This window comes from Pipra filicauda, unplaced genomic scaffold (genome assembly GCF_003945595.2).
Source record: "Pipra filicauda isolate LSUMZ 115617 unplaced genomic scaffold, ASM394559v2 scaffold119_size3216105_pilon, whole genome shotgun sequence".
Classification (NCBI taxonomy): Eukaryota; Metazoa; Chordata; class Aves; order Passeriformes; family Pipridae; genus Pipra; species Pipra filicauda.
The window spans coordinates 680,253-706,204 of record NW_024103651.1 but is presented as its reverse complement, the minus strand read 5'-3'; the positions used below and the strand labels follow the sequence as shown (position 1 = coordinate 706,204).

The 25,952-nt window shown below is 43.9% G+C and overlaps 1 protein-coding gene across 9 annotated transcripts in view; it reads right to left on the bottom strand.

Moving 5' to 3' along the window:
- The window catches only part of FRMD4A (FERM domain containing 4A), a 367,626-nt gene that overhangs the window by 57,953 nt on the left and 283,721 nt on the right, over positions 1 to 25,952 (bottom strand). For all 9 annotated transcript variants that reach the window (XM_027722476.2, XM_027722475.2, XM_027722477.2 and 6 more), the window contains 6 exons: positions 21,532 to 21,616; positions 17,295 to 17,351; positions 14,789 to 14,811; positions 7,193 to 7,276; positions 409 to 474; positions 119 to 176 (listed from right to left, as the gene is read on the bottom strand). In XM_027722476.2, the coding sequence (XP_027578277.1) occupies positions 119 to 176; positions 409 to 474; positions 7,193 to 7,276; positions 14,789 to 14,811; positions 17,295 to 17,351; positions 21,532 to 21,616 (373 nt within the window). The remainder of the gene's footprint in view (positions 1 to 118; positions 177 to 408; positions 475 to 7,192; positions 7,277 to 14,788; positions 14,812 to 17,294; positions 17,352 to 21,531; positions 21,617 to 25,952) is intronic.

Here is a 25,952-nt window from a genome sequence, read left to right as displayed (position 1 = left end):
GTGAAACAAGACTTTAGTAGCAGTGTATTGTATTCTGAAAGCAGGATGGCAGTTTGTACCTCTCTCTCTCCCTCTCCAACAACAGTTTAACTCAGTGAACCCTTCTTGTAGCACGTACCTTTACTGCATAATAATGCACTCCATATGTTGGGAGGGATTCTACAATGCTCATGTAACTGCAAAACAACACAGAAGAGAATAACATGTGTGAGAAGCTGAGAGAATGCTCTGAAAAAAAAATGCTTTGATAAGTAAATAGTTAAGTGCATAATACTTAAAAATGAAGCAACATGAGATGGAAAACATAGTTACGTTATATTTATATTTATTTATATTATTTATACAGTCCTGTATAAATGTTTTCTAATAAAACAAAGGTAACAAAGAAATCACACTTATTTCACTTACTTCACAATTGCTTGACCTCTTGTCTGACCATTTAGTTTCTTGTAATGTTCAATGACTCGATCCTCACTGGAAATGAAAGAATTGGATGTTTTATATATTGGCATTATAGTGACCAAGAGTCTCACCAGAAGGTGAAAAGATATTTCTGTTAACACAGCTACTGACTGAGGGAATCAAAAGATGCCAAGCAAACCCACTAGATGAGGGGATTTAGTGCCTAGGGTAAACAAGCAGGAGTCACAGACTGAGAATAGAAATGGTTTTCTAAGAGTTGGTTTTCTGAAAGAATCTTTTTTCCTCACAGACATGGTACCTACTTGTACAGACTTTCCTCTTTCTGCAATCCTTTCCTTATCTATAAACAATATCCATGATATTACATTGCGGGCAAACAGATTGGTGATAAAGCTGCTCAAGCTCTGCTATGCCCTGGCTGGTGCAACTTCTTTTCAAGCCCATCATGTCCTCTGAAAGATGGGCAAAACTGTTCAGAAATTGGTGGCCAGTAACAGCCCTAAGACTCACAGATTACTCCTCCCTGCAACTGCACAAAACCATGTGCAGGAGCGCTAGTGGAAGTACTCTGGAGCAATCTCTCTCAGCAGGGAGTTGAATTCCTAGTGTACACAGAGGCAACATCTACATCAGCAGGTTAAACAGTGGCAGGGGATGTTTCCAAGGCACTCAAACTCGGGTCACTTTACTGTTAAAGTACCGATGTGCCTTTGCTTACTTTTTGGTTTTACTAGCTTGCATTCTCCCAGGCAACTCCTGGCTGTGCACTGGGAGTTGGCATGAGCCAGGCCCCATTCCCAACAACGAGACTAAGACCATTTCATGCCTTAGAGAAGACATAAGCCATGTCTGAATGTGTTCCACAGTGAAACACAGAAGCAGTTCCTCACCAGTGGGCCTCTGTGTTAGAGAACAGTCCCGAGTGTGTACTGATACACAGTGGAGATGGAGCATCCAAGAGAGATCAGCATGACTCAAATGACAGATTGAAGAATTTCATTCTTTCTTCTCCAGTGAATGGGAAGCAGGAGAGCATAGAACCAGAGCTATTTGATGCATACAATCAGCTGTGCTAGCAAAGTCACAGCGTGGCAAAGTATAAGCCAAGGATCCAATGTAATGCCCACAGGACCAGCTCTGTTACGCTGGCAGGACAGAGTACTCAAGTCTAAACCCAATTTCTTGCTCTTTATGTTGTAACACTGAGGACAGGAATCTGTTGAGTCCCCTGGAGATACTGCATAAACCTTACCAGCTCAAGAGGAGGGAAATATAAACTCTATGCCACCTTTGTGCCCTCCCCACCCGGCCCCACATAAGCTTCCTGCAGTATGGAGTGTCTGTCCCATGCCATCATGCTGTGTGTGGTTCAAGGCAATGTGCACTGGCATTCCTCCCTCCCTGCATTTTCTTGGTCCAGTGGGAGCCCCTAATGGGGCATTTAAAAGCAACCAAGGCTGTCCACCATGCAGTAATCCTTCCCCAGCCAGAACTGAAGCTATTTGCATTGCTAGACAGCGTGAAGGAGCACAGTGGTGTGGGATGGTCTGGTAGATGACCTCATCCCAACTGCTTAGAGATGCCCATGGGGACTTTTGTGGAAAATTGCAAAGTGTTTCACTAGCCCAGCTAACACGACTGCATCTTTTCATTGCTGCCTTCCCCACGTGTATCCCTGTTCCAGAGAGGACAGAATTTCTTTTAGAAAGAGAGTCAGAATCTCCAGAGCCAAAACATCTTTCAGAAAGAAGGGGCATGGGGGAGCTGAGGACTGTGCACCCTGGTAATGCAGAGAGAAAGGGAGAGAACCAGAAACACCAACATAGGCAGCACAGAGCAACAGAGATAGTCTGTTGGATTGTTGGCAGGACCAGTTGTTCCCCCACAAGCCTGTCATTTGTCTGGAGTAACTGCTTTCCTTACTCACTCACCGAGTGACTTCCCCCACTCATCCTGCAAAAATAAAAGGGCTCTTTTTGGGGCAAGGTGAAGCAATGTGCCACCAGCAGGCCATAGCAGGTACAGGGTGCTGACTGAGACAGTGACAAATTACATGGGTAAAGCGATCGTCCAGCTCTCACAATAAATCCCTCAGAATAAATTTGATGCTTAGAAAATGATCTGTAAGCTGTAAATTCTACAGCTATGAAACCATATTCAGTGCACTGATCCAAGCAAGTACCACAGATGTTATGGGCGTGCACATGGAGGCAGAGCCCAGGTCTCCTGCCATGATTATCATAAACGGGATTACTTTTGGAGCAATAACTGAATTACATGAGTGTTCAGTACTGGAAGATCTCCAAAAAACATCATTCTTAATAAAAAAGATAGACAGAGAGGGCTTACAGCCCTTTGAAATTACCTCTTAAAATCATGATTACATGTGGATGCAATTCCTCTGCCTCAGACAGGAACGAACCAGGAGTGACTTAGAAAACAACGGAGTTTCTCCAGTGGAAAACGCTCAGCTTTGGTTTCTACTTTTGTGCAGTTTATTGCACAGATCAACCTCTCATATTGCTGCCATTCAAGGAAAGGATACATGTACCTACAGTGTGATTCTGGATGTGCTCTGCTTTCTTACAAATGATTATTATAAAATAATTGACATGTTCCCAGACCATACCCCTTGGGTAGGGAAGCCAATTGATGGACCATTTCCTTCAAAAGGACAGATCAGATGTCAGGGAGCCTTCCTGAACAGCAGAATGAATAAAGTTATGTTTGTAGCCCATGCTAGAAATGTGGGATAGTTCAGGCTCTATCCAGTTCTCCTAAACAAATGCCTCCATTGCTCTCTTAGGATACTGATGATCTCCCTTTGTATAATGTTTTGAGGTGTACAGACGTTAAGTCCCAGAAAACTATAATCCTTGTTTCTTCTTTCTTTTAGAAAAAAAAGTAAAGCCTGAATTATCAATCAAGCCAGAATATTGAGAGGGATCTGCTGTCTTTCCCTTTTCTGCAGCACTGGGCTAGTCGCACTTTGGGGAAAGAAACAGGTACTCCAGAGCATGATTCATCCAATTTATTTTGGATGGCTTCCTTGGGAGGACGTTACTGTTGCTTCTCTCCACTGGCAGCAAAGGGAGCTGAGGGTACCCACCTCAGACAGTGAGATCCACACTGAAAAAATGTTCACAGTCAGGTCAATCCCACCTCGGCTGTGTGACAGAAGGTCGTCCAGCACAGAAGTCACTCTCTGCCTCCTGCTCTGGGACAGAGGGCTAAGCCCAGCATGTGCCAGGGAAAACAAGCAACATCATTCAGGGGTCAAAAGGAGCATTAGCAGGGCCTACAAATATGCTCCCCTGTCATTTCAGCTGTTCATTCAAGGCAGCTGCCATGCTGCTACTGACAGCTGGGAGAGTGCTGGGACACTGCTGGGACCACCAGCTGACGTCTCCTCTCCCCCTGCTCTGCCTTGTTGCTGTGTTGGTGACACAGAAACTCATTCACAGTGCAGGGCTGGCAGAGGATGTTTAACTAATGTGGAGACAGGGGTCTGCTGGAGCACTATCGTCTGTTTGCCAGCTCATAAAACTTTCCCCCCAAAGCTGCAGAAATGTGGATGATATCCCACAGCAGACAACTCTGATAAAGATCTTTAGAACTGCCAAGAAATCCCTTCTGCCCCAGCAGCTTACAGAACTGGACAGCAGACAACTTGCATGCAGATGCAGGCTCTGAGTTTCTCATCATCAAATCCAGATTTTAAAAGGTAATTGTTCCCTCCCTCTCTTCACAGCACACTGAGCTATTTTTAATAGCTGTCCACTCATTGCTGTTCCTTAGTGTTATTCTGTTTCTAACCTGATTTGTCCATTTTGATTATATTCCTGAATTTACTAATATATTTATTTGCAGTCACACACTGTCCCACTGAAGCAATCAGCATCTCTTTGGCCAAGGGACCAGGAGCAGGACCAGAGCCTCAGGTCTGTGTTGAACTACAGAAAATCACTAAATAGTGATTTTCAGCTGATATTTTCAGAGGTGGGTTTTCTGGCAACACTGGTGCTTTAGGTTGCTAAAAACAAGTTCACATTTGAAATCTCTGTGAACCTGGGAGAAGTCTATCTTACCCTGATCTGTTGAAAATCCCATTTTAGCAACCATTTTTGTGCAGTTGCATCTCCTCCTGGCTTTCTTACTGACAACCCAGTACTGGGATGGTTTGCTGGGGAGTATCTGAACTGAGATAAAATTCAACGACAGTGGCTGGAAAGGAGCAGTGTCAGTTAACACATTTTCTAAAGGTTATCTCCAGTCTCTGTGACTAGTTTTGGGTCTAAAATAATAAATACTGTCTGTTGTTTCCGTGAATGGGCAAGAGAAATCAAAATTCAGGGGCCCCACTCCTGGATTGTGTGGGAAGGCCAGAAGCTCAGCTTTCATTTAGAAGAAAAAGAAACACAAACAAACCCACCAAGAAGCCCCTTTTTTATTTCACCAGTAATCAGTGATGCCAATAGATGCTTGAGAACAAGATGTGGAACTGATTATTCTGAACCTGCAGAAAGCTGGAAACAGCAACCTGATGATATAAAAATTAAAACCTTCAACTTTGTTGTGAAGTCCATAAACAGGAAGACAATACAGTGAAGAGAAAGACCTGAAGCAAGGGTATGGAACCAGGAGACTCCATGAAGGTGGAGTCAGAGGCACAAACTGTGCTGATCTAAGAAGCCAGGACTCATCCCACAGATCTTAATACATTTGGTAGGAACAATGGTGAGGCTTTTTCATGGTCTGTGATGGAAATGTTATATCATTTCATGCAGACCTATTATAGCATCTTTTCAAAGATATCATAGTATTTGTTTGATTATCCATTTTATTATCTCTTAATCCATTTCAGCTGATAAAAATATAGTACAAAGTTCTTTTGTTTGTTTGTTTTAAACTAACTAGAGCCGTTACCCATCCCACCTCTAATGTTTTAGAAGTTTCTTTCCAGAGTTGGGAGATTCACTTGTTACTGTTTGTGCTAATGCTGAAGTACTGCAGCATAAAACTGATTGCACACAGAAAAGGACAGGATGAAATCTGTATCCATTATGATAACCTGCATGAGATGCAGAAATGTCAGAGAATACAGTTTTAAAAATCTGCTCCCTTAGATCACTGAAGTTTGATCTGTATTTTAGAGGCTTTTTGTCTGATTCACCAACAGACTCTTCTTGAGAGCACTCAGTGTTTCAGAGGGTGTTTAGGAAAAAGCCACCATTAAAAAATAATGAACTACTAATGTACAAGAGATCTCTGAGACCTGGCTACTGGCATGAAATCACAAGGGAGTCACAGGACTGTAGCCTCTGATTTTATTGCCCCATTGGCAACACCATCTTCCCAACCTGTGACTTATTCTCAGTCACAAGAGCCCCCCCCAAATTAAGTACAGCTGTGAGAAGTGTTGTACCCTGTGTATAACTGCAAATACATTCTGAGCATGAAGATTTTACACAGCCCTTTTTGCTATGTGGGCACTTTAATAAGAGCTCAGGTCATGTTGCTGCTGAAGAGTTAGATTTGCCTTCCCTGTCACTGCCTACTTGTTCCCACCACTCCTCTCATGATGCCTTTTAGCTTGAGCTCTCAGTCTGTCAGTCAGCCAGGCCACCAACTGGCTGGAAATGTACTGCTTTGAGTGTGTGGATTAGTTTTTGGAAAAAGAAAAGAGATGCTCCAAAGAGGAAGACCATTCTTCTTCAATGAAACTGCAGCTTACACTTATAATTTTTCACAAAGACTGATTTGGTTCTTAGAGAGAAACACGAGGACACTGTGATGATCCTCAGCTTTTGTGTTAGTGATCTTGATTTCAGCTGGGGACTCCAAATCTCTTCTGATGCTCTGATGTTCTCAGAAAGTGAGACCTCACAGACCAGCTGGCCTATGGCTTGGCATGAGCTACAGCTAATTCCAGTATTGTAGCCATGCAAGGAGAAGTGGATAACCTTCTTGGCAAAGGGAAGAACTGAGATCATATCCTACAAACTGATTTGTTTCCTCCCTGACATCCTCAGATTTACTAAAATGGAGAAATTAAGAGAGTAGCAGATAAAGGAGTTCTCTCTAATCCCCAGGCTTGCAGCCCAATGCTTTAAAGGCAAACATGAAAGAGTACCAAGCAGAAAATCAAGTGAAAGCATCTCCCTTTTAATGAACAGTCTTTCCCCAAATACTTTCCTATTTGCACAGATAAAACAGATATGCAGGGTGGCACAAAGAATCTATGTGTGGGGCATATAAAATTTAATTGTGACCCTGCTCCTACCCTGGATTTAATTTTTAGTGCAATAAAGACAGAGCAAACAAGCATCCACCTCCAAACATCACCTAGTTCATATAAAAGGAGAAAATATATCCCTTATAGTTCATCTATGCCACACAGAGAAGATTTGCAAGATGAAACTGAATCACTCAAAATAACACAGAGCAGTGCAAAACATGACATTTCCAGCCAGGAAAACTCTTTCACAGATACAAAGTGCTAGGAAGTAAATGGCACATTAGGCCTCTTGATTTCATCAGGACACTTGCATGTTTACAGCGAATTTTCTGACCCAGACATGGGGCAGACAGGGAAACTGAGGCCCAGCAGGGTAGTTCCATTTGTGTTAATTCATGCAGTGAGTCAGTGGCAAACCCAGAGCTAGAAGGCAGGAATCCCTGCATCCCACTTCCACTCTTGGAGCACTTACTGCCAGAGCCAGGTCCTTCACAAGACACTGCAAAGCTGCTGAGCAGAGAGATACGTTACCAGTAAGCGAGGGAAGGATGCTCCTTCAGCGCCGGCGTCGGAAGGGCTGGCAGCTTCTTTAATTCATTCCTTACAACTTCATTGCTGAAAGAGAGTTCAAAAGGAGGATCAGGCTACAAGAAAACAACCACAATATTTGATATGACCTGACCTAGCTGGCAGGCTGCTATGGCTGTACATCTGTTCCTCCTTAACAAAAGGCACTGGGGGTTCTTTTTCTCTTCTCTTTATTTGTTTTATGGCAGCCCAGTTAACTTTTCCCTCTATTATCAAAATTGGAGAGAAACTCTCCCAGATGGTTATGCTGAAGAACTTCCTACCAATGACTGGACACAAAAGCCACAATGTCATATGTCATTGAGCACAGTCCCATGGACATGTTCATATACAGAAAAAAACCAAGGGGAAGAGAAGAGAAAGTGATTTTTCGGCTGTAATAAAACTTCTTTATTTAGTGCCTTAGGAACTGCTGCAAGAAATAATGATTTGCTTTCTTAGCATCACAGGTTGTTCTTAGCCTCTTGCCCAGTGACCTGGTCTTTGCACATCTTCACTGATAAGACTCCAATTTGAATTTGTCCTGCTGCACAAAACCCTCCATGGGAGCAGGCACAATCATCTTGCTCATTCTTCTCCCTGCAACCTCCAGTAGCCACACTGGCCAGCCGGAGCAGCATCACTGCACAGCAGAGAGCAGGGAAGGCTCATGAAATGGGAAGCAGATTCTCACAGATGAAATGAAACCGTGGGATTTTCTCCTACAAACCCGAAATGCCTCCCTTCCCACTTTTAAACACACACAAGGAATTGCGTGCACATGAGAAAAAAAACCCTCAAAGGCTTGGGAAGGAAGGCACTGCTGCTATTAACTTTTAAAATTGTAGAAATACACAGCCAAGAAGGCCAGACAGGACACTGAGGAGTGCCAAAGAATTCATGTTTATTGGCTTACTTTTCAGTAGTTTTTTTCTGCCTTCTTGTACCCTTTCCTTTATCCTCCCCAAAACTGTGGCTGTCCTGGAGCTGCAGAGAGAGACACCTCTTCCAGACCTCCAGATTTCCCAGCCCACTGGCTTCCCCCATGGGGCTGGTAGCCAGGCAGACAGGTAGTCTTGGCTTCTACAGCTGTAGACCAGACATCCTAACATCTGTAAAGACTCAAGGAGCCCTTGGACATTCCAGGACACCCTGGGTTTTGTTCTTCTGTGACAGTCTGTATGGTGGCTTGTAGAGAGGTGATCCTGTTTCAGTTGTAAAAATCTTCCCACAGCATTTCTCCTTTCGCACATCCCAGCAGCAGGCTCTGCCTGAGACCTTGGTGGGTTTGTCTTAATTGGAGTCTGCAGGTTAATTGCTAGGTTGGGCCATAGGGTAAACCACTGACATAAATCCCATAGCAGGCATTTTGGGCATGTCTACAGACATTTATTATTATGGTAGTTCCCTGACAATCAATTAAGTAGTTTTAAAACAGGACCGCAACTTCTAGTCAAGACAAATCTATGAGAGATGTGCAAGTCTCAATTAGGTTCGAATTTTGCAGAGTGAAGATGTGTAGAACAACACTTAAAACAAATGACTAAGGCAACCACTGCAGTGCTGCGCACATAGAAAACCACTCAGCAGCACCTCGTATGCCAAGCCAAAAGGCTCTCAACAAACAGTATTTGAACACCCACTCCTGCCCAAATCCCATGGTCATTTAACCATCAGAGAGCTCTTCCCGACTAAGTGCAAATGCTCAACAACTATTCAGATTTATTCTTCCACGGCGGGTAAATATCTGCACAAGCCTGAACAAGAAGCTGCTCCACTCTGTGTTATCTGTTGATCTGGCTGCTCTGTTCTGTGACTGACAGCCCAGAAAACAAGCTGTTGCTGTTTAGAGTTTTCTGGGTCTGCCCAGGGCTGTCTCCTCCACAGCATGTGCATACTCAGCTCTTACCGAGGTTTTTGACATTTTCAAAGAAACTGGGAAAAAAGAATAGAACGCGGGAAAATCGAAGCACAAGTGGCAGAAACTGCCCCTCAAGTGGTGATTTTTTGAGGCTGGCTGCTCACAGAAGGAAGTTGAGAAATCGCCAACACTTTTCTGGGAAAGCACGGAGTAATTTCCAAACAGGGACTTTCTGAGCCCAGAAAGCTATCAAATAGGGCAAGCATAGGTGACTAACAGTCTTGGAGGGTCTGGGAAAAGCCTGAGTCATTAATGGCTCCCATAAAAGAAAGGGCTAACACCAGTCAGCTCTGTCTTTTCTGTTGGTAAGGTGCAAAGCTTGCTTGCACTGTGATAAAGTCTTTTAAGAATCAGAGAAAAAGACATTCTTAGTGATGTTATTGGGTGGGATTACCATTTCTGCTCAGTACCCAGAAAATATCATAAAGATAGTGCCTCGCAGCCTCAAAGTGCCAAATGTATTTCAGGTAATCACTTCCAGGAGCAAAAACGCATTTCATTCCCTGGTCCATGTATTCACTAAGTCTTCTGGCAAGACTCATCTCAAGACTAATTATTTAGACTCCCAAAAGGATGCCAAATCAAGAAAAAGGAAAAAAATAACGACTCAGGTTGCATTTGACCTACTGGCCACTAGGTCACTTTCCTTTTGGCTCCTTTTAAAATACCAAAACCCTCAGTTTTTAAAATATTTCCAGCAGCATCACTAGTGGTTTTGTACTTACTGCATTTCATGCTCTTTCTAGTGAAATATCTCATTGTGTTTATTTTATTACTGTATTTAGAAAGTGTTTGTTTAATCCGGTCACTTGTGCTGCATTTATTTTACATTCGGAAGTGTCCAGCCTCCAGGGCTGATATATACAGAAGGGTGCTTTTGACACAGATTTGTTAATATGCAGGGGAAAGGGTCCAAACACACTTTCTGTGTCCCCTGGATCGCTTTATTCCTGCACTATGGCAGAAATTACAATATTTAAAAGACTAAATAACAGTATGAAAACTGAACTGGAAAAGCCATTTGCATGGGTTCCTGAAGGCTGGTTGAATAGCCAGAAGTAGGTTGACTGACCGAAAAATGGACCTAGAAATCAGAACTCCTGGTTCTGGTTTTGGTTCTGATATTGCCTGTTTAATGAGTCTTTTCCAAATGAACTAGTCACCATCTCTCAGTATTTTTATCTACACATGGGGGCAAAAGGCCTGCCCAGCCATTTCATAAACATTTTGTGAAAAACAAGTTTTTGCAAACTGGCTGCAATAATTTTGAACAAGATTACATATGCAGTTGTCTCAGGAAATCCATACATTTTCCAGCATGTATAATAACAATGATCAGTAACAAAACAAAGCTACAGGTTCAAGTTGTCATCTCTTCTCAGCACAGTACTTCATTCTGTAGAATGCAAGAGGAAATGCAGAGTCTGAGATTCTCAGATTAGATGGCACTGTTTGAAGTACAGTGCTTAGGATCTTCTCCATTAGGCTGCAAGAATGCAGCCTGGGTTTTGTAACCCTTTAATACATTCTAATTGGTTAAATGTCACTTGGTTACACAGAAAGAAAAGTAAGCCTGAAACTATGTTAGATTACCATCTGCCCAAACGTTGAAATTGTTGTGAAATTCTGCTTAACAGGAAACTGGCTGTTAGCTTTCCTCCCTTGTTATTCTTTCTTATGTTGCTGGGAGATACTTGGACTTTACTTGAAATGTCTCATCCTGCTTAACTGGAAGAAATCTATCAATGAGGGGCTGGCTGCAACGGTTCCGGATTTTGTTTCACTCAGGGGTTTTCCTTTCCCCACCCCAAACTGAGGGACAAATGAACAGGATATGTTATTTGCAGCTGCTTTGACATACATGCTGTTTAAGGCTGAAGAACTCGATTACAAACATTTACAACCAAAGTTGGTGTGAGTTTCCCAAAGATTTTAGGACTGGACTCTAAATCTGGTAGGATTAAGTTAGGGGGAAAAAAAATCTCAGTTGTTTTAACAATATGCTATATACCTCCCCAAATTAGCCAGGGCACTCTGGTTCATTCCTCTGTGTAAGCTTAGAGGCCTACATATCTGTAGGATTTGTGTTCATCTAAGGAACTGAAATTTGTCCTGCCCATGCTCTGCCAACCAAGCGTGACTCAGCTTCCAGCTAGAAACAAGATTAGCTTGAGCTAATAACCTTTAGGTCAGTCTGCAGGGTGCTTGTTTAGGAGCTTCATACAAGTGATTCTTTGCCTTTGAAGTCAAAATATTGACTTCAGCTAATATTGAAAAGCACAGATCCAATCTTAAGTGTCTTGTTCAACCCGAGAGTCAGCTGAATAGGAATACCTGACTGTCTTAAACTCTCAGCCTGAATGTAAGCCTGCTTAAGTCTTGTCAGCTGAAGCATTTGTGAATTCTCTTAAATAATGTGAAAACCACTCTCCTTCAGTGTGGAGGACTAGGAACTTCTTAAGGAGAATAGCTTTTTATTTTAAACCTCGCTCTGCCTAAAACTTTATCAACTAAGAGATGGATGAGGCCACTCCGAGCAAACTCTCAGAAATACTTGTCTTAGTTGATCTAAACAGGTTCAGGAGCTCAAGCATTTCTGATGAGCTTGTTTTTGAAATGAAACACACATTAGAAATGGAAAAGGGCTTAGAAGAATTGCCCACTACAGATGCTAAACTGATCTGTCAGGGCTACTGTGGCATCTTAGCTCAAAACAGATGAGGGTGACTTGGACTGTGTGTTCTCCAGGCTTACTGAACAATGGGAGTCGTTGTGATGCCCAAGGTGGTAAGAATCAGTGATAACAGTCTCATGCATGATGATGCCCTACCAACGGATGTAGAATGTGTTTGATATGGCAAAAGAGCCCCTTTTCAGGAAAGTGAAGAGGAGCACTATGGGCACAGTGATTATTCTGAGGTATGGGATGATTTCCTCAAAAACAGCAGGGGAGCTGCTGTCGTTGTATCAGTTCACAGATAGAAAGCTGACTGTTAAGAGGCCCAAATAGCAGACTTGTAACTGCATTCAGGAGTCCTGAACCAGCTCCAGATCCTCCAAACTGGCTGCAGTGGGATTTGGAGGTAATCACACTGGCCACCACAGGCAGGTGCCAACCTGCAGCTGGAATTGTGACAGTTTGGCTTTGACTGTCCCAGCATCTGAGGTGATCCTCAGTGAGTGACAGGAAGGCTCCCATGGGGAACAGCAATTCTCCTATCACTACAAATGAGCCAGTGTTTATGTACTTTTTCTGGATCAGGGCCAGATCACAGGCTATAAATCTGACGGTGGCAGTAGACAGGACAGGTGTGGGAATGCTGCAGTCTGTGTTCCAAGCATGCAACCCTTTAGAATTAAATTATTTCTTAAAAAACAAAGCAGGAGTTCAAGAGTTCAACCTTCACACAACATATGCTGCTATGCACAACACTTAAATCTCAGCAGCAAGACATTCAAAACTGCAAAGCTTCTCTGTTTCCAAGAGTAGCCACTTCTGCTTTAAACAGTATTTCAACATCAACTAACTGCAAACACTGAAGCTAACTTCATCCCTAAGAGAAGTCAGAACATTTGCCTTCAACTGCAGTTCCTCTGGCTGACCCCAGGCTTGATTTCCCAGATTTTACGCTGCTGATATGATGACCACAAATCTCAGCAGGCAAAATCTTGACCACCATGACCTCATGCTGACTTCAGTAGCACTGGGATCTCACCCAGCACATAAACCCATGTCAGCGCACATTAGAGAGGAGCTGCTGGACGGACATCACCGGAGATGCCAAATCTTCCACACCATCGAGGGTCAGAGCAGCATTCTTCTACCTTTATCCAAGAATAGGCTTTAAACTCCCCTAGTATGGCAGATTTCTTTGTCATCAAAGCCCATTTTGAAATTCAGATCCCTGGCAGTATCAACAAGTTGTTATGACACCCCTTCTCTGCATGACTTGGATGTAAGGATTTCCCCTTACACTTCAAACCACTGTGACCCACAGGTGGAAAGAATTCAGAGCTGTTTCAATAGGGCTGGTGATGGTGATGACTGATGTGGAGGCAGGACTTAACACCATGGGTTGAGGAATCTTCTCTGCCCCCAGAGAAGATTCCTCATTTCTTTGTGGCCTATGATAAACTCAACCGTTCCTTTTTTTACAAGGGACAACACACAACTTTTAGCAGATGGGTGCTTTCCACTGGCTGTTTCCACTTCTGGTCTGGAAATGGATACTCAAAGATAAAATACTTTCAGTCCTATTACTCTCTATTCTGTGTCTCGTAGCCTGAATGTACACTTTCTGAGTGTGTTTTTATCACGTCCAAGGTATTCTGAGAAACATTAAATATTGTTCTTCATAGCAAAACCAGTGGAAGATGTGTTTCATCACAGGTCTGGATGGCAAAACTCTTCTTGGCCCAACTCTTCTGGACTGAGCACTTGGCAGTGCATTGAAAACCAGACTGAAAAGTCAAAGAGCCACATGCACTCCAGTACCCTCTAAATAAACACTTCTGATAGCTGAGTTATTCAGCAGAACCGAAAAACAAAGCAAGATTGGCCTTGTGTGTTCTGTGGTCAGATGAATGTCAGGATTTTGCATGTTAAGGTTTTGAGAAATATTGTGGCAGAACTTAAACTTCCTTTTAGCAAGGGTTACTTTCTGTCAGCTCAGACTGCACAACAGACAGGTGATATCTGCAACGCATTGTTCCTTTTCACTGATTTCATTCAATTTTAGCTGTCTAGAAGTCCCAGACCACCAGATGGTGGATCCTGCCTGTTATTCACAGCCTCTTATCATTACAGTCTTCTCTCAGTGTATCTCAATGCTGGCAAAATTAAGACATCTCTTTGGGCTCATCTGGCAATTCAACCCACTGCCCATTCTGAAACTAACTTTTGAGGATATTGTGGTCCTCCAGCTGAACTCATGTCCAGGTCAGCAAAAATAATATATGGAGTATGTGAAATACTTAGCATAGTCAGTTCTCCTGAGCTTCACACAAAGAACTTTCATGTTTCTTACGTGAGACATCAAACAACTACCTGACCTTTGGTTGCTACTTATGTGTAAATGACAGATACTGTCAACTTAAATGATAATTCATGAGCATTTCATTAACAGTCTTCTAAAACACCAAGTACAGTCACCTCTTCGAATTTCTTACTGTAAGTCTGAACATTTGGCTCAAGGGACAGCGGAAGTTCAACAAACCCAATTATCTAAATTGTGATTTTGAGAACTGTGTCCAAATTTGAGCTGAAATATCAATTAGTCATGGAATTTTAATGTTGCTTCTGGCTGGATCTGTGATATAACAGTGATCGTAGAGTCATTTCCTTAGCAATTTCCTTTTGAAGACTAGTCTGTTTCCTGAACTTCATGAGCACATAATGAGATTTGTCAACAACAAAATCACAAACAATGCTGTTTGCAAGACATGCTCTGGTCCAAGGCTGTGTTTGGTGGAGAAATTATATCAGGAAACCCACTGTCTATGTTAGCCATACACACAGAGCTGCATTGCTCACACAGGCAATCACTACACAGCAACAGCTGAGTCTCATGGCTCACACAGTGATTTTACCAGATTCATTCTCAAAGCACACAGTGGTAAAAACTTTTAAGTTCACCTACCTTGAAAAATCTCCCTTTGCCTCCTGTAAAACAAGGAAGAAAAATAAAAAATCTATAATTAAAAATGTAAAAAAAAAAAGAGAAGAAAACGGCTGTTCAAGATTTTCCATTTGCAAAATTAATTTAGCAGCAATTTCCTGTTGTAATTGATTCCCCATGTATTTTTTGGAATCAGTATCTAATGTCAAGTGCCATGATACATGCAGTGAGCTGGGCAGATTAACAAACAAAAGGTTTGCCTAATACAGGGCCAGATGATTCCCCATTCTGCTAGTGGATACCCAAGAAGTTGCAGGAAGTAATGCTAGTAATTAAATTTTTTTGGGCTGATGCGGATGCTACATTACTAGGAGATCTCTGAAGTCGCAGTGGCCTTGCAGCCTCTGAGACTGCAACTCCTCTCACTTTTTTACAAGTATTCTGGCCATTTTTTAGTACCTAGACTTTAAAAAAACTTGCTGACTGTCAGCTTTCAAGGGGATGCAAGCTACAAGTTTCTCTAACTCCTTGCTGGCTGTTTGGAGGAGTATTTAGCTCCCTTGCTTGTATATCTAGATATTTCTATTTATTACCATCACAGCCTGATGTTAAAGGGCTGGATAATGTTCCACTTCAGTAGTTATATTAGTACCTGAGTCTTACCGCATACCTGGCAAACCCACAGAATCTGGTGAGTGCCCTCCTCAATAGATTTAACAGGCATTTTGTATTTTCCATAGACAATATACCTTTCACATGATTCATGCTAAAGCACCTCATTTGCCATTAGCTACACAGAAAGCACAGTGCAAGAAGGTAATTTGGAAAATGAGGGAATTTCCACTGCCAAGAGGACTGGGTTTTGCATTCAGGTCTTTTGTCTTTACATCCATCCATCTACCCACAAAACATGTCAGCCCACGTCCAGTGGTGTTTCAGTCCTGAGGCTGGGGTAAAGTTCAGAGCTTTGGTGGTACTTCAATTTGTTCTGGTAATAAAACAATTTGGAATAAGGCTGCAGACTAAATCATTTGAGTTCTGACAGACCTTTACTATCTTCCCATTTCCCTTTGAGTGAACTGAAGGACAGACAAGCACTTCTCTGGTTCATAGGAAGGACTCCTCAAGCATGCCATGATGATAGTTCAACACATAGAAAGGCCTAAAGGATATGCCCTGGCCTGCACAGGGATGAGCATACTAAATTAAAAAAACAATTTTGTAGGGTATATTCTTCATACTTCAGTGCTTTGACCTAAATGCTGCAGCGAGAAGTAGAACAAAATGCAGTATGATCCCATTTGTTTTACTTGGATCCTGTCACAAACACGGGTTGTAGTAATTTCTGGTTACAGAGAGGAGAGGTGTGGCTTGTTTTGAGTGTTTTCATTAAGTTACACATCAAACTACTACAGGAATACACGTAACATCCTGTGTTTGTGGCAAGAAACAATCCCAGCAACAAGGGTTATGGCAGGAGCTCTGGATCTGGCTGTACAATTATAAGCATGTAAGTTATTCATTAGGATGAGCAGACAATAGATTCATAACCCCATTGCTGCTCCTCACAATGGGCCTGTTGTTTGATGTGTATTCCCCCAACAGCCAATATGCAGTTTCTATAATGTACTGTTAATTGAGTCCCCCATCCTGGCTCTCTCACTCCATTTTTGTTACATAAAATGATTTTAATGAAGGTTCAAATCCCTACGCATTAATTGCTTCTTTAACATGGCAAGTGCTCTAGAAGTGCAGTGCATTGTTATTTATTAGTGCACTCTGATGAGCTGGCTTTTCTGCTCACATGGCTTCTCACAGCTTCAGGGCTCATGGGAAAAAATCAGACCGTAAGAGAGGGGAACAAGGATCATCTGACAATTATGTCTGATCTGCTCCCACAGTCAAGCTCCTAAAAAGAGAACTTTCACATAACCCACCTTCGTTACCCTGAGAAGATTCTTTTCTGGGAATTAGATATTTACCAAACACTGCTGGTCATTTGCCCTCTGACCCTTTTCCCTCTTCTTGAAGAGCGGAACTTCAAAAGACAATATTTTGGAAAGTCTTTAAGCCATTCTGCCCACGTTGAAGAATACAGACGGTTGCATATGTAGAAACTTATGGAGCTCATCAGAGGACCAAACCCCATTGGGAAAACAAATGCAAGGAGGGTCACTGGAGAAGAACTCATTGCATATGGATTTCACCTAGGAATTTGCATTCATCATTTAGATTTTCTCTGGCTGTACATTATACTCCAGGGTCTTGGATATCTGTGTTGGTGCAAATATAATACACATTTCTGTATGCAAAATGCTGAGCAGTAGTATCTGCTGCCTGCATGGAGAGGTCTGGTTTGAGGGCCTTCTGTACTCATTTTGGTAGAAACCATGAAAACTGTGTAAAGACATCTTTCTCCTGCAATTGAGGGAACCCCTACACTGCCATATAGCTGTTGTGGATCTGGCAAATCAAAAGATTTAATGCAACATAACAAAGCACGAAGTGAGAGAAGGTGGGTGCTTACCTGCAAGATGTACGCAGCCAGTTCAAACACCACCTCACTGTCAACCTCAATGAGTTCCTTGAAAGGTGAAGAAAACAAGAAAGAAAAAGAGAGTTGAGTTTGAGCTCCTGTAAGAAGGACATACATCTCTTCCTGCCTACTGCACAGCAAAGCATGTGGTGCCAGTCTTCTCCCCTGGCTTCAAAGCATTCTCTGTGCTCTTGGAAACTAAAGGGAGGGAGAACCTGCCCACTCTACTCAGATGTGGAGAAAGCCAAATATTTGGCGTAATGGCTTGGTAAATTAAGCATAACTGAATGTGGCATGAAGAAAGAGCAAGGAGAAAGCAGGTGGAAGGCTGAGGATCAGGGTAAATTTTATTTTCTTGTGTGATTCAGTGACAAGTAGCCTAGGGAATACATTTTTTTGCCCCCAACTGTCACCCATGCACCCATGCAAAGGGAATGCAGCTTTGTCCTTGGCTCACAAAAGCAAGGAAATTAGAATTTGTCTTCATTGAAGTTGTGTCAAAGTCCCCCCAGAACTCTGATCCTTGCCCAGGGTAAACTCAAAGCAAAAAGAGCCATATTCCCATGTGCAGGATGGGAGCTCTGGTTTTGGCCCTTTCATCCCCACAAGCACTGGGGCTGGGGGTGGTTTGAGAATGAGCTGTGACAGCAAATCTTTTGGTAGATCTTCTCTACTCCATTCTATAGGATCCAGCCTGTGATGAAAGCAATCCTGAAGGGTTTGCAGGGACACCCTGGTCACGTGAAGGACACTGATGGTCCAATTAGGTTCTCTCAGGATGCTTCTTTGTGCCTGAGATGGCAGTCACAGAACCAAGGGGTCCGGGCACTGCTTTGTCTGAATGCTTGGGATGCAGACCCGGTATCAAGGATGCTTGGGGATGGATAGTATGAGCACTAGTCTTGTGGCCAAGTGCGCTCTTCCTGAGTCTTCGGTCCCTGCCTTTGGGAAGCTAATGGGCTTTTACTGAGATACTGTTTAGATCTCTATTCTGCAACTAGAACTCCTACATTGTCTCCTATGTACATGGACTGGTAAACTGGATCACTGCTCAGCTCACTCTTCTGGTGATTTTTCTGTTGTATTTATTTAAGCTGCTGTTTTTGACGTTTTACTTCATCTGGCAAGAAATGAGTGATCTAAATATAGATCACTGCTGTGATCCACGCTTCAGCCAAGTCACGGCCACACCTCATTTACAAGCCACAATTGCTGCATTGGCTTGTCTCTGGCAAAATCAAAAGTAAAGGGAACAAAACACAGGGTAAGATCCAGGTGTCCTTGGCTTTCACCAGCGCCAGCTTTTTAAAATAAGTGATTTCTTCACCTCTTTCATAACAACTCCTTGGGGAGCGAAGAGCAGCTCTGCTGCGGGCGATAAACACACCTTTCCCCTTTCAGCTGAACTGCCTGACTCACACAGGCACCTGCACCAAGGATGAACCTTGTGCCAAGGGAAGCGGTGGGTGCAAGAGGACTAAACACTATTCCTCCCTCCCCCAGTCCCAGATGGGGTTTCCACCACTGTGTAGCCTATTGGGAACAGGTGCACAACCTTGAACAGTGCCGAAGCAACGCCTGGGACGGAGCTTGCTGGCACACGCCAAAACCCACGCCAGAACGTGCTAGTAATTAAACAGCCTGACTGATCAAGGGACAGCGTCTGATGCCAAGCCCTGTCTTATTTGGTAGTACAAGCGTGGCTTGGCCTTTCTGGGCAACAGTATCTTGCTGGTCCTGTGTGAGGGTTTGGGTGTGTGAGTTCATGAATGTCTCATTACACAACAGGGCGATTGAGGGGGAGTGGTGGGCACAACCAGAGGAGTACAGCCCTAGCACAGAGCCAGCTGGCAACCCAGTGACCAGCAGCCCCAAACTAAACAGGCCTCAGTTTTATTCTTTCCCAGCTTGAGCATCTCTGTGTATGGGGATGTTTGAGGACGTCTGTCTGGAGAATTAACAGGGGAAGGTCTGAGGTTCTAGCACAGCATTAGGAACTACACTTATTTCATACACAGTATGGTCTTTCTGGGCTGCAGCAGAACCAGAGGTGGAGGTATTCATGGGAAGTCCAACAAGGAAACTTTTGGTGCAACAAGGAAGCTTTCAAGGTTTGGGAGCATGCAACACCACCTGCTAGCTGCAGGAACAAGAAGCTCTGGCTGTGCTTAAACACTGAATTCCCCTTTTTACAGCTACAGGAGTCCTGCAGGCGTGCTGGGTGGGTGCTTGCCCTGAGTCTTAGCAGACACTTCGCACCCAACTTTCAAATTCAGCGCCTTTTTTAATAGCACAGCATGGCTTACTGTGGCTGGAAATCAAATTGGGAAGGATCCTCATGGGAGACTGGGAATTCAGCAGGGCTATTTTTGGGTAGAGATGACAATCAGCTTGAATGTGCAAAGTAATGGTTTCAGGAAAGGTCAGACTGAAATAGACCAACCTAGGTCTGTAGGCACTTTTTTTCTTTATTTCTTTTCCTCTTCTCTTATTATTAAGCTTTCTCCAAAAAAAGAACAACGGTGTAAGCTTTTCCTGGCAAGACTTCAAAAAGGAACTTTCCCCAGGAACCAAAATGTGATGCTCACTGAGCTTGTTGCTGAGGAGGGCTGACTAAGCACATCTAATTGCAGCCTTGCCGGAGAGCAAAGTGCTGCACAGCTCAGCTCAGCGACCCTGCCTGGTTCCTGAGCACTGGAAAAAAGGCATTTGCTGGCTTCTACTCTGCATTTTAGAAGATGCAAAGTTAGCCCCTACATTTTAGGACATGTAGATGTCAAGCAAGGCTCTGGGTTCAGTGTAAGCTATTTGGCTTAGCAGGTCACAAATGTGCTGAGTTGTGGGATGTGAGTAAAATTGCTCCCTGACTACAGTTGTCTTTTCCTACTGCTTCCTCCCTGGCAGATGGAGGTGAGTCATCGGGAATGGCCTCTGCCAGCACACAGGGAGGTAGAAGGGATCCTCCCAGGGAATCCCAGCTGCTGAAAAACCTCTCCCAGTCCCAGACGTCCAGCCCACCCGGCTAAGTCTGCACACTGCCAATCTCCACCTCAGCATGGTCTGGGGCTGGTTAATTCTCTGCACCCAGTCCTTTCATGTGTATGTTTGGCTTGTGGTATCTGGGGGATCAGCTTCACTGCTCTGCTGAGGGCACTACTCTGAGTGGAGGCTGTGCCAGGATGCCCTTATCTCTGGCGCACAGAGTACCTTGCCAGGGGCTGCTCTGAGCTACAGTGCCAGGGACAGCAGGCTGGTGTTTCAGTGGCCTACCAGGGAGGGCTATTCCTGGTAGAAAAAAATATTTCTCAGTGCATGGCTTGTTCCTGTAAAAGGTGATCTTCAGTGCATACCCACAGGTACCCTTAGTCCACTCACACATACACCCACAGACTCCTGCTGCCCCACAAACTTCAGGTCACTTGGCTTGTTCAGCCTGGAGAAGACTGAGGGGAGACCTCATGGTGGTCTGCAGCTTCCTCACGAGAGACAGTGGAGGGGCAGTCACAGATCTCTTTACTCTGGTGACCAGAGTCAGGACCCAAGGGAATGGCATGAAGCTGTGTCTGGGGAGGTTTAGTGGGATATTAGGAAGAGGTTCTTCACCCAGAGGGTGCTTGGGCACTGGAACAGGCTCTGCAAGGAAGTGGTCATGGCGTCAAGCCTGGCAGATTTCAAGACGCATTTGGACAACGTTCTCAGGCACATGGTGCGATTTTCAGGGTTGGCATGGACAGAGCCAGGAGTTGGACTCGACGATCCTAATGGGCTCCTTCCAAGTCAGGATATTCCATCCTTCCCTTTCACAAGCTCTTCCCCCTCACACACACCCTCCCGCCCCCATCGCCCAGCCCAGAATATGGCGCCCACGCCGCACTGCCGCCCCCTCCGGGCGGGAAACCCTCACAACATCCACTCACCCCAGAGCGGGTTTTTAACACAAAGCCAGACCTTTCTTTCTAAATACAAGCCAGTTTATAATTTCAGCAGTGTAAATTCACTCCTGCCTGCCACAAGAGGTGCTTTCAGGGGAGTTTTTCCTTTGAACCTCCCTCTGACAGGGAAGCTGCTGCCAAGTGCTGGGGCGGCTGGAGGCAGAGGAGTGAGGGAGGCTGTGAGGAGGAAGAGGAGGAGGAGGAGGTTGTATCTGAAAGTCCAGGTGTGAATTTCAAGACAGAAAATGCAGACAGAAAATGTGGCCGATGCCACACAGAGCTCCCTGAGTCCTTACCTTGTAGATGCAGGACTTGGCGTTCAAGAAAAACAGCTCGATGGTGGCATTGTCCTTCAGATAGGAGATGCTTTCAATGTAGAACCTGAAAGGGAAAGCAGGAGGGGTTAGGAATGAGGGAAAACTAAGACAAAACATGGAAATGCACTTATTATATTGAAAAATATGGTCAACACAGTCATGATGAGTGTACTAAAAATGAACCTTTTTTCTTTGCTTTGGGGTAGTGAAGGAGGCTTGTGCAGGCTCCAGGGCATGATCAGTCACCACCACCCCAGCCATACCAAAGGAACTGGATCATCAAGTGGATGATTTAGTTCCTAAATAACCCTTTGTTTTGTTTTTAGGCTCAAAATAATCCTTTATTCTGTTTACCTGTAAGCTTCCCTTTTGTTCACCATCACGTTTTGGCATTTCTTCTTCACTCCACCTATCGTAACCATTTCTGTGCTATTAACCTGCTTCTTGTAAAAATATTCACTGACAGAAATGCACTTCTGGGTTCCCCTCCTGTCGCCTTCAGCTCCGCATAAGGCAAATTTTATAAAGGTTTCTTTACATTATGTAGCTATGGTCACCGAGTGAGCAACTAGCAGTAGTTACTAACTTTTCACAATTCACCAGTACTATGAGTAGTGATGCTGGGGATGAAAGGGAATCATAATAATCTATTTTTTTTGGAGCTGAGATGACTACTCAGACCTCAGAAGAAAGCCCAAACCCTCCGAGTCAGAAAAATCCACTCTCTTGTGTTGGCTGATCGCCCAAAATATTTACAATTATGTTGAAAGCCCATGATATGTATGCATTTATTCAGTACTCCATGTCCTGCCTGCTTGGAAGGTCTCATCCTTTGGCAGTGAACTCTGTGCATGAGAGTTTTGTCACTGACTTGAATTGGCTCCAATTCTGCCTTGTGAACTTCTAGGGGGAAAAAAGCTCAGGATACTGTCAGTGTGATGACTGATAGTTATGTACAGGTATGCAGTGTGTTCCTGTAGTAACAGAGAAAGCTGGATAGGTTCAGTGAATGATTGAAGTGAATTTTGCATTGACTTAGTGTTTTAAGTAAGGAAAAATAAATAGCTCTGTCTGCCCATGCTGCTTTGCAGTGATCTTTAAGTTGCAGTGCAGTGACAGCGATGTTCCATACATAAATTCCAGTACTATCGTGCCTTGTCAGAGGCAATTAGAATGAGGAAGGTGCCAGGGAAATGATGTCTGCATCAGGGACTTTAAAATAACCAAATTCCTGAGGAATCTGGGCTGACATGTGGGGTCCAGTTACAGAGAAACCTCACTCCCTGACCCCGCTGTCTGGGAGAGGAGCCGAGAGACCTGTGGATGCTCCTGGGGCTTCACACAAGCACTGGAGGGATTGTCCACATTGAGCTATTTGCAGAAGCAAGGACCTTAAACACAACCTTCTTAGGGGCAAAGGTCAAGGCTTTGTAATGCTCCTGAGTGTCTTCTGAAGGGTATTCAAAACACTCTATTTCCTGAGAGAACCAGCTCCTTGCTTACTAGAGTGAGAGAAACATTTTGTTCATCTGCTGAAGGGCTCCTCTATTATCCCTCCTTCTCCCCCTCCAGAAGGGTTCAAACAAGAAATAAAAATAAAACTTGAATCAAAAAAACAAACAAAACCCACAACTAACCAACCAAAAAAAAAAGCCCCCCAAACCTCCAACCCCCAAAACTCACAACATCTGAATACAGTGATGATGAAACACAAAGATTAGACTTTTTCTGATTTTTTTCTGGTTTCCACAGTGTTTCATCTCCTGTACTTGAAACTGCCTCTCTCTCTCCTTTTTTTTTTTCCAAATAAAAATATACTTGGCTTTAGAAATGCAAAAAATTTTGCATTAAAGAAGGAACCTTCTTACTTGATCTGCTCTGTGAGTGCAGCTGGCTTTCCATCTGCTGAATTCATGGAGAATAATGCTAATTTTACACATTTTGTGATTCTTGAACAACCTTCCCTGCTTATCACCACTACCAGTGCTCTCTGAGTTATGACGGTAGGATCTTTAATTCCAAGGTCAGAAGAAAACAGGAACATTTATTCCATTTTGAATCTCATTGAAGGTTAGCCAAAACGCTTTTTATTTCACCAGCTCAGACGAGACCATCCTCACCATCACTAGAGGGCAATATTGCATTTCTTAAGGCTGCAAGGAGCATTCCCAAGGCTTTCCACATGGACACCTACACAGATCATTTTCTGTACAAAACTGAGCCTCTCGGAGCACAGAGCCTGCACATGATACTTCACTCTCACAAAGAAAACCCAATTCACAAGCGATCTCCAGGGTGGAGAGCGAGCTGGGGAGCTACTGGCTCTCACACATGCACCCAGGCAAATGCAAAACATGTGCACCAGGAAAGTGGTGCTACTTAAAAGAAAACAGATTTGCAAAGGGAACCCTTATGGGATTTTCTGTGTGGCATGCTCAGAAAACCCGAACTGGAGTAGACTCCCCTGAATTCACAGTTGATGCTGTAACGACAGAAAGGGGAGGGAAAGACTCTTTCTTTCCCCTCATTGATGGTGAATCTCTGTCAGATCTCCTCCTCTTACCACCCTTTCCAAATATGGTGAGGGAAATCACGCTTTACAATGACCAGTGCCAGTGACAAAGGAGGCAGGCAGAAGCATCCAGCTGCTAAGGCAATGAACCAAGCACAAAAATCTGGGTTAAATTCCCAACTCAGACACAGGTTTCCTTCGTGACCTTATGAAAATCATTTAGCTGCTTGGGCTGTTGTGTGCTGTGTTTAGAAAATACCGCTCCCTTCTCTGCCCCCTTCTGTCTGTTTTGCCTTTTAAGCTTATGAGCCCTTTCTTGTGCATGTTTCAAGATCATCAGTTTCGAGGGGCACTCTCAGATTTCTGTTGAGGACTCCCCTGAGAGAATCATTCCTCCATGTGGTGTGAAGCTGATGTATCCAGGATATAATGGATGGGCTGGATAGAGAAGGAGGCAGTATAATGTGCCCAACACCTCTGCTCCACTACCTACATCTCTTGCAGTACACCCAGCAAACAGCTTTTCCTTCAGCAGCTCCTACAAGAGGTTCCTTGATAGTCAGCAACTGTGCCTGTGAGAAATTAGCTGTGTGTAGGAAGGGGGGACACCCCATGAGACTTGCTGAGTGTAAAAACCAAAGAAATAATTTTGGAGAAAGTTTAAAAGATCAACCAACGTTAATCTATTTCTGCATTCCCCCTCCCTCCCCTGCCCCAGTAACTTATAATTCATCAAGTACATTTTCTAAGCATTAATTAAATAGACCAGTGAATATTACTCTGGATAATGAACACAAAGTGCCTACATTGGCTGCTCCCTCTCAACAGCAGGGAAATAATAATGAGTACTGCAGAAAGTGTTGGAAGACTTCAGAAGCTGCTGCATCTGAAACATTTAAGGCTTTTTAGCTACGAGGATGTGTCTTGTACTGATCAGATTGCTCTCTATTAAGCGTTGGTTAACTGACAGTGTGCTCTGAGACAGCTTAAGCTCCCTCATGCCACGATGAATGGCAATTCCCATCGTAGCCAGCCAAGCACAAACTCACAGTGGTGTCTGTGGAAACTCTTGATCCTTGGGTGATGGGAAACTGGTATTACTGTAACTTCTCCCTTGCATAACACACAGGCCCACCCACCTCTGATTTGTGGCTCAGAGAAATGCCTGTCTGGGTCCTGGGCTCACCAGTTTGATTACTGGTTCTTCAGGAGATGGAGAATCCCTGACTGCTGCTGCTGGTCTCATAAGTGTGTGTGCAGATGGGCAAATTTAGCAGTGTTAGGAAGGTGTTTGAACACTAGTGCTTCATCCTTGAGGTGGGGATTGGAGAGCTCAGGACTGTCAAGCACCTGAGCTGGTGGGGTGCTTGTGTGGACAGTGAGAGCAGAAAGGAGCAGCACTTCCAATTTCTGCATTTCAAAAGAAACTCTCGAACAAAAACTATTTAGCATTGACTCTAACACACAGCCCCGGACATATCCCACCAGCCTGAACCTGGCCATCTATCACCCAGGCTCCGAGCAGTCAAGTTGCTGACTGGGAAGATAAGACTGTCATAGCATTCGAGAGCACAAGCCCCTGTGTTTACTTCCAAGCAGAACCTGCCAAACAGTAAAAATATTTCTCTGTGATCTTCAACACAATGATATTTCAAAACATGACCACAGCAAATGGATATTTTGCCTACTTTACGTATATATCTGTCCTGGGGCAGTGATATCATCCTACTTCTTGTGAAGCTTGACTCCAGTGGGAACCAGCTAGTCCAAAAGACTTCTATCCACATCTTTCCCAGCTGGCTGACTCCAATCTGGTTGGGATGCTCTGTCAGCAGAGCTTGGTGGCTCTGTCAGTGGACTGCCCCTTATTTCATTATTACAAAGCAAT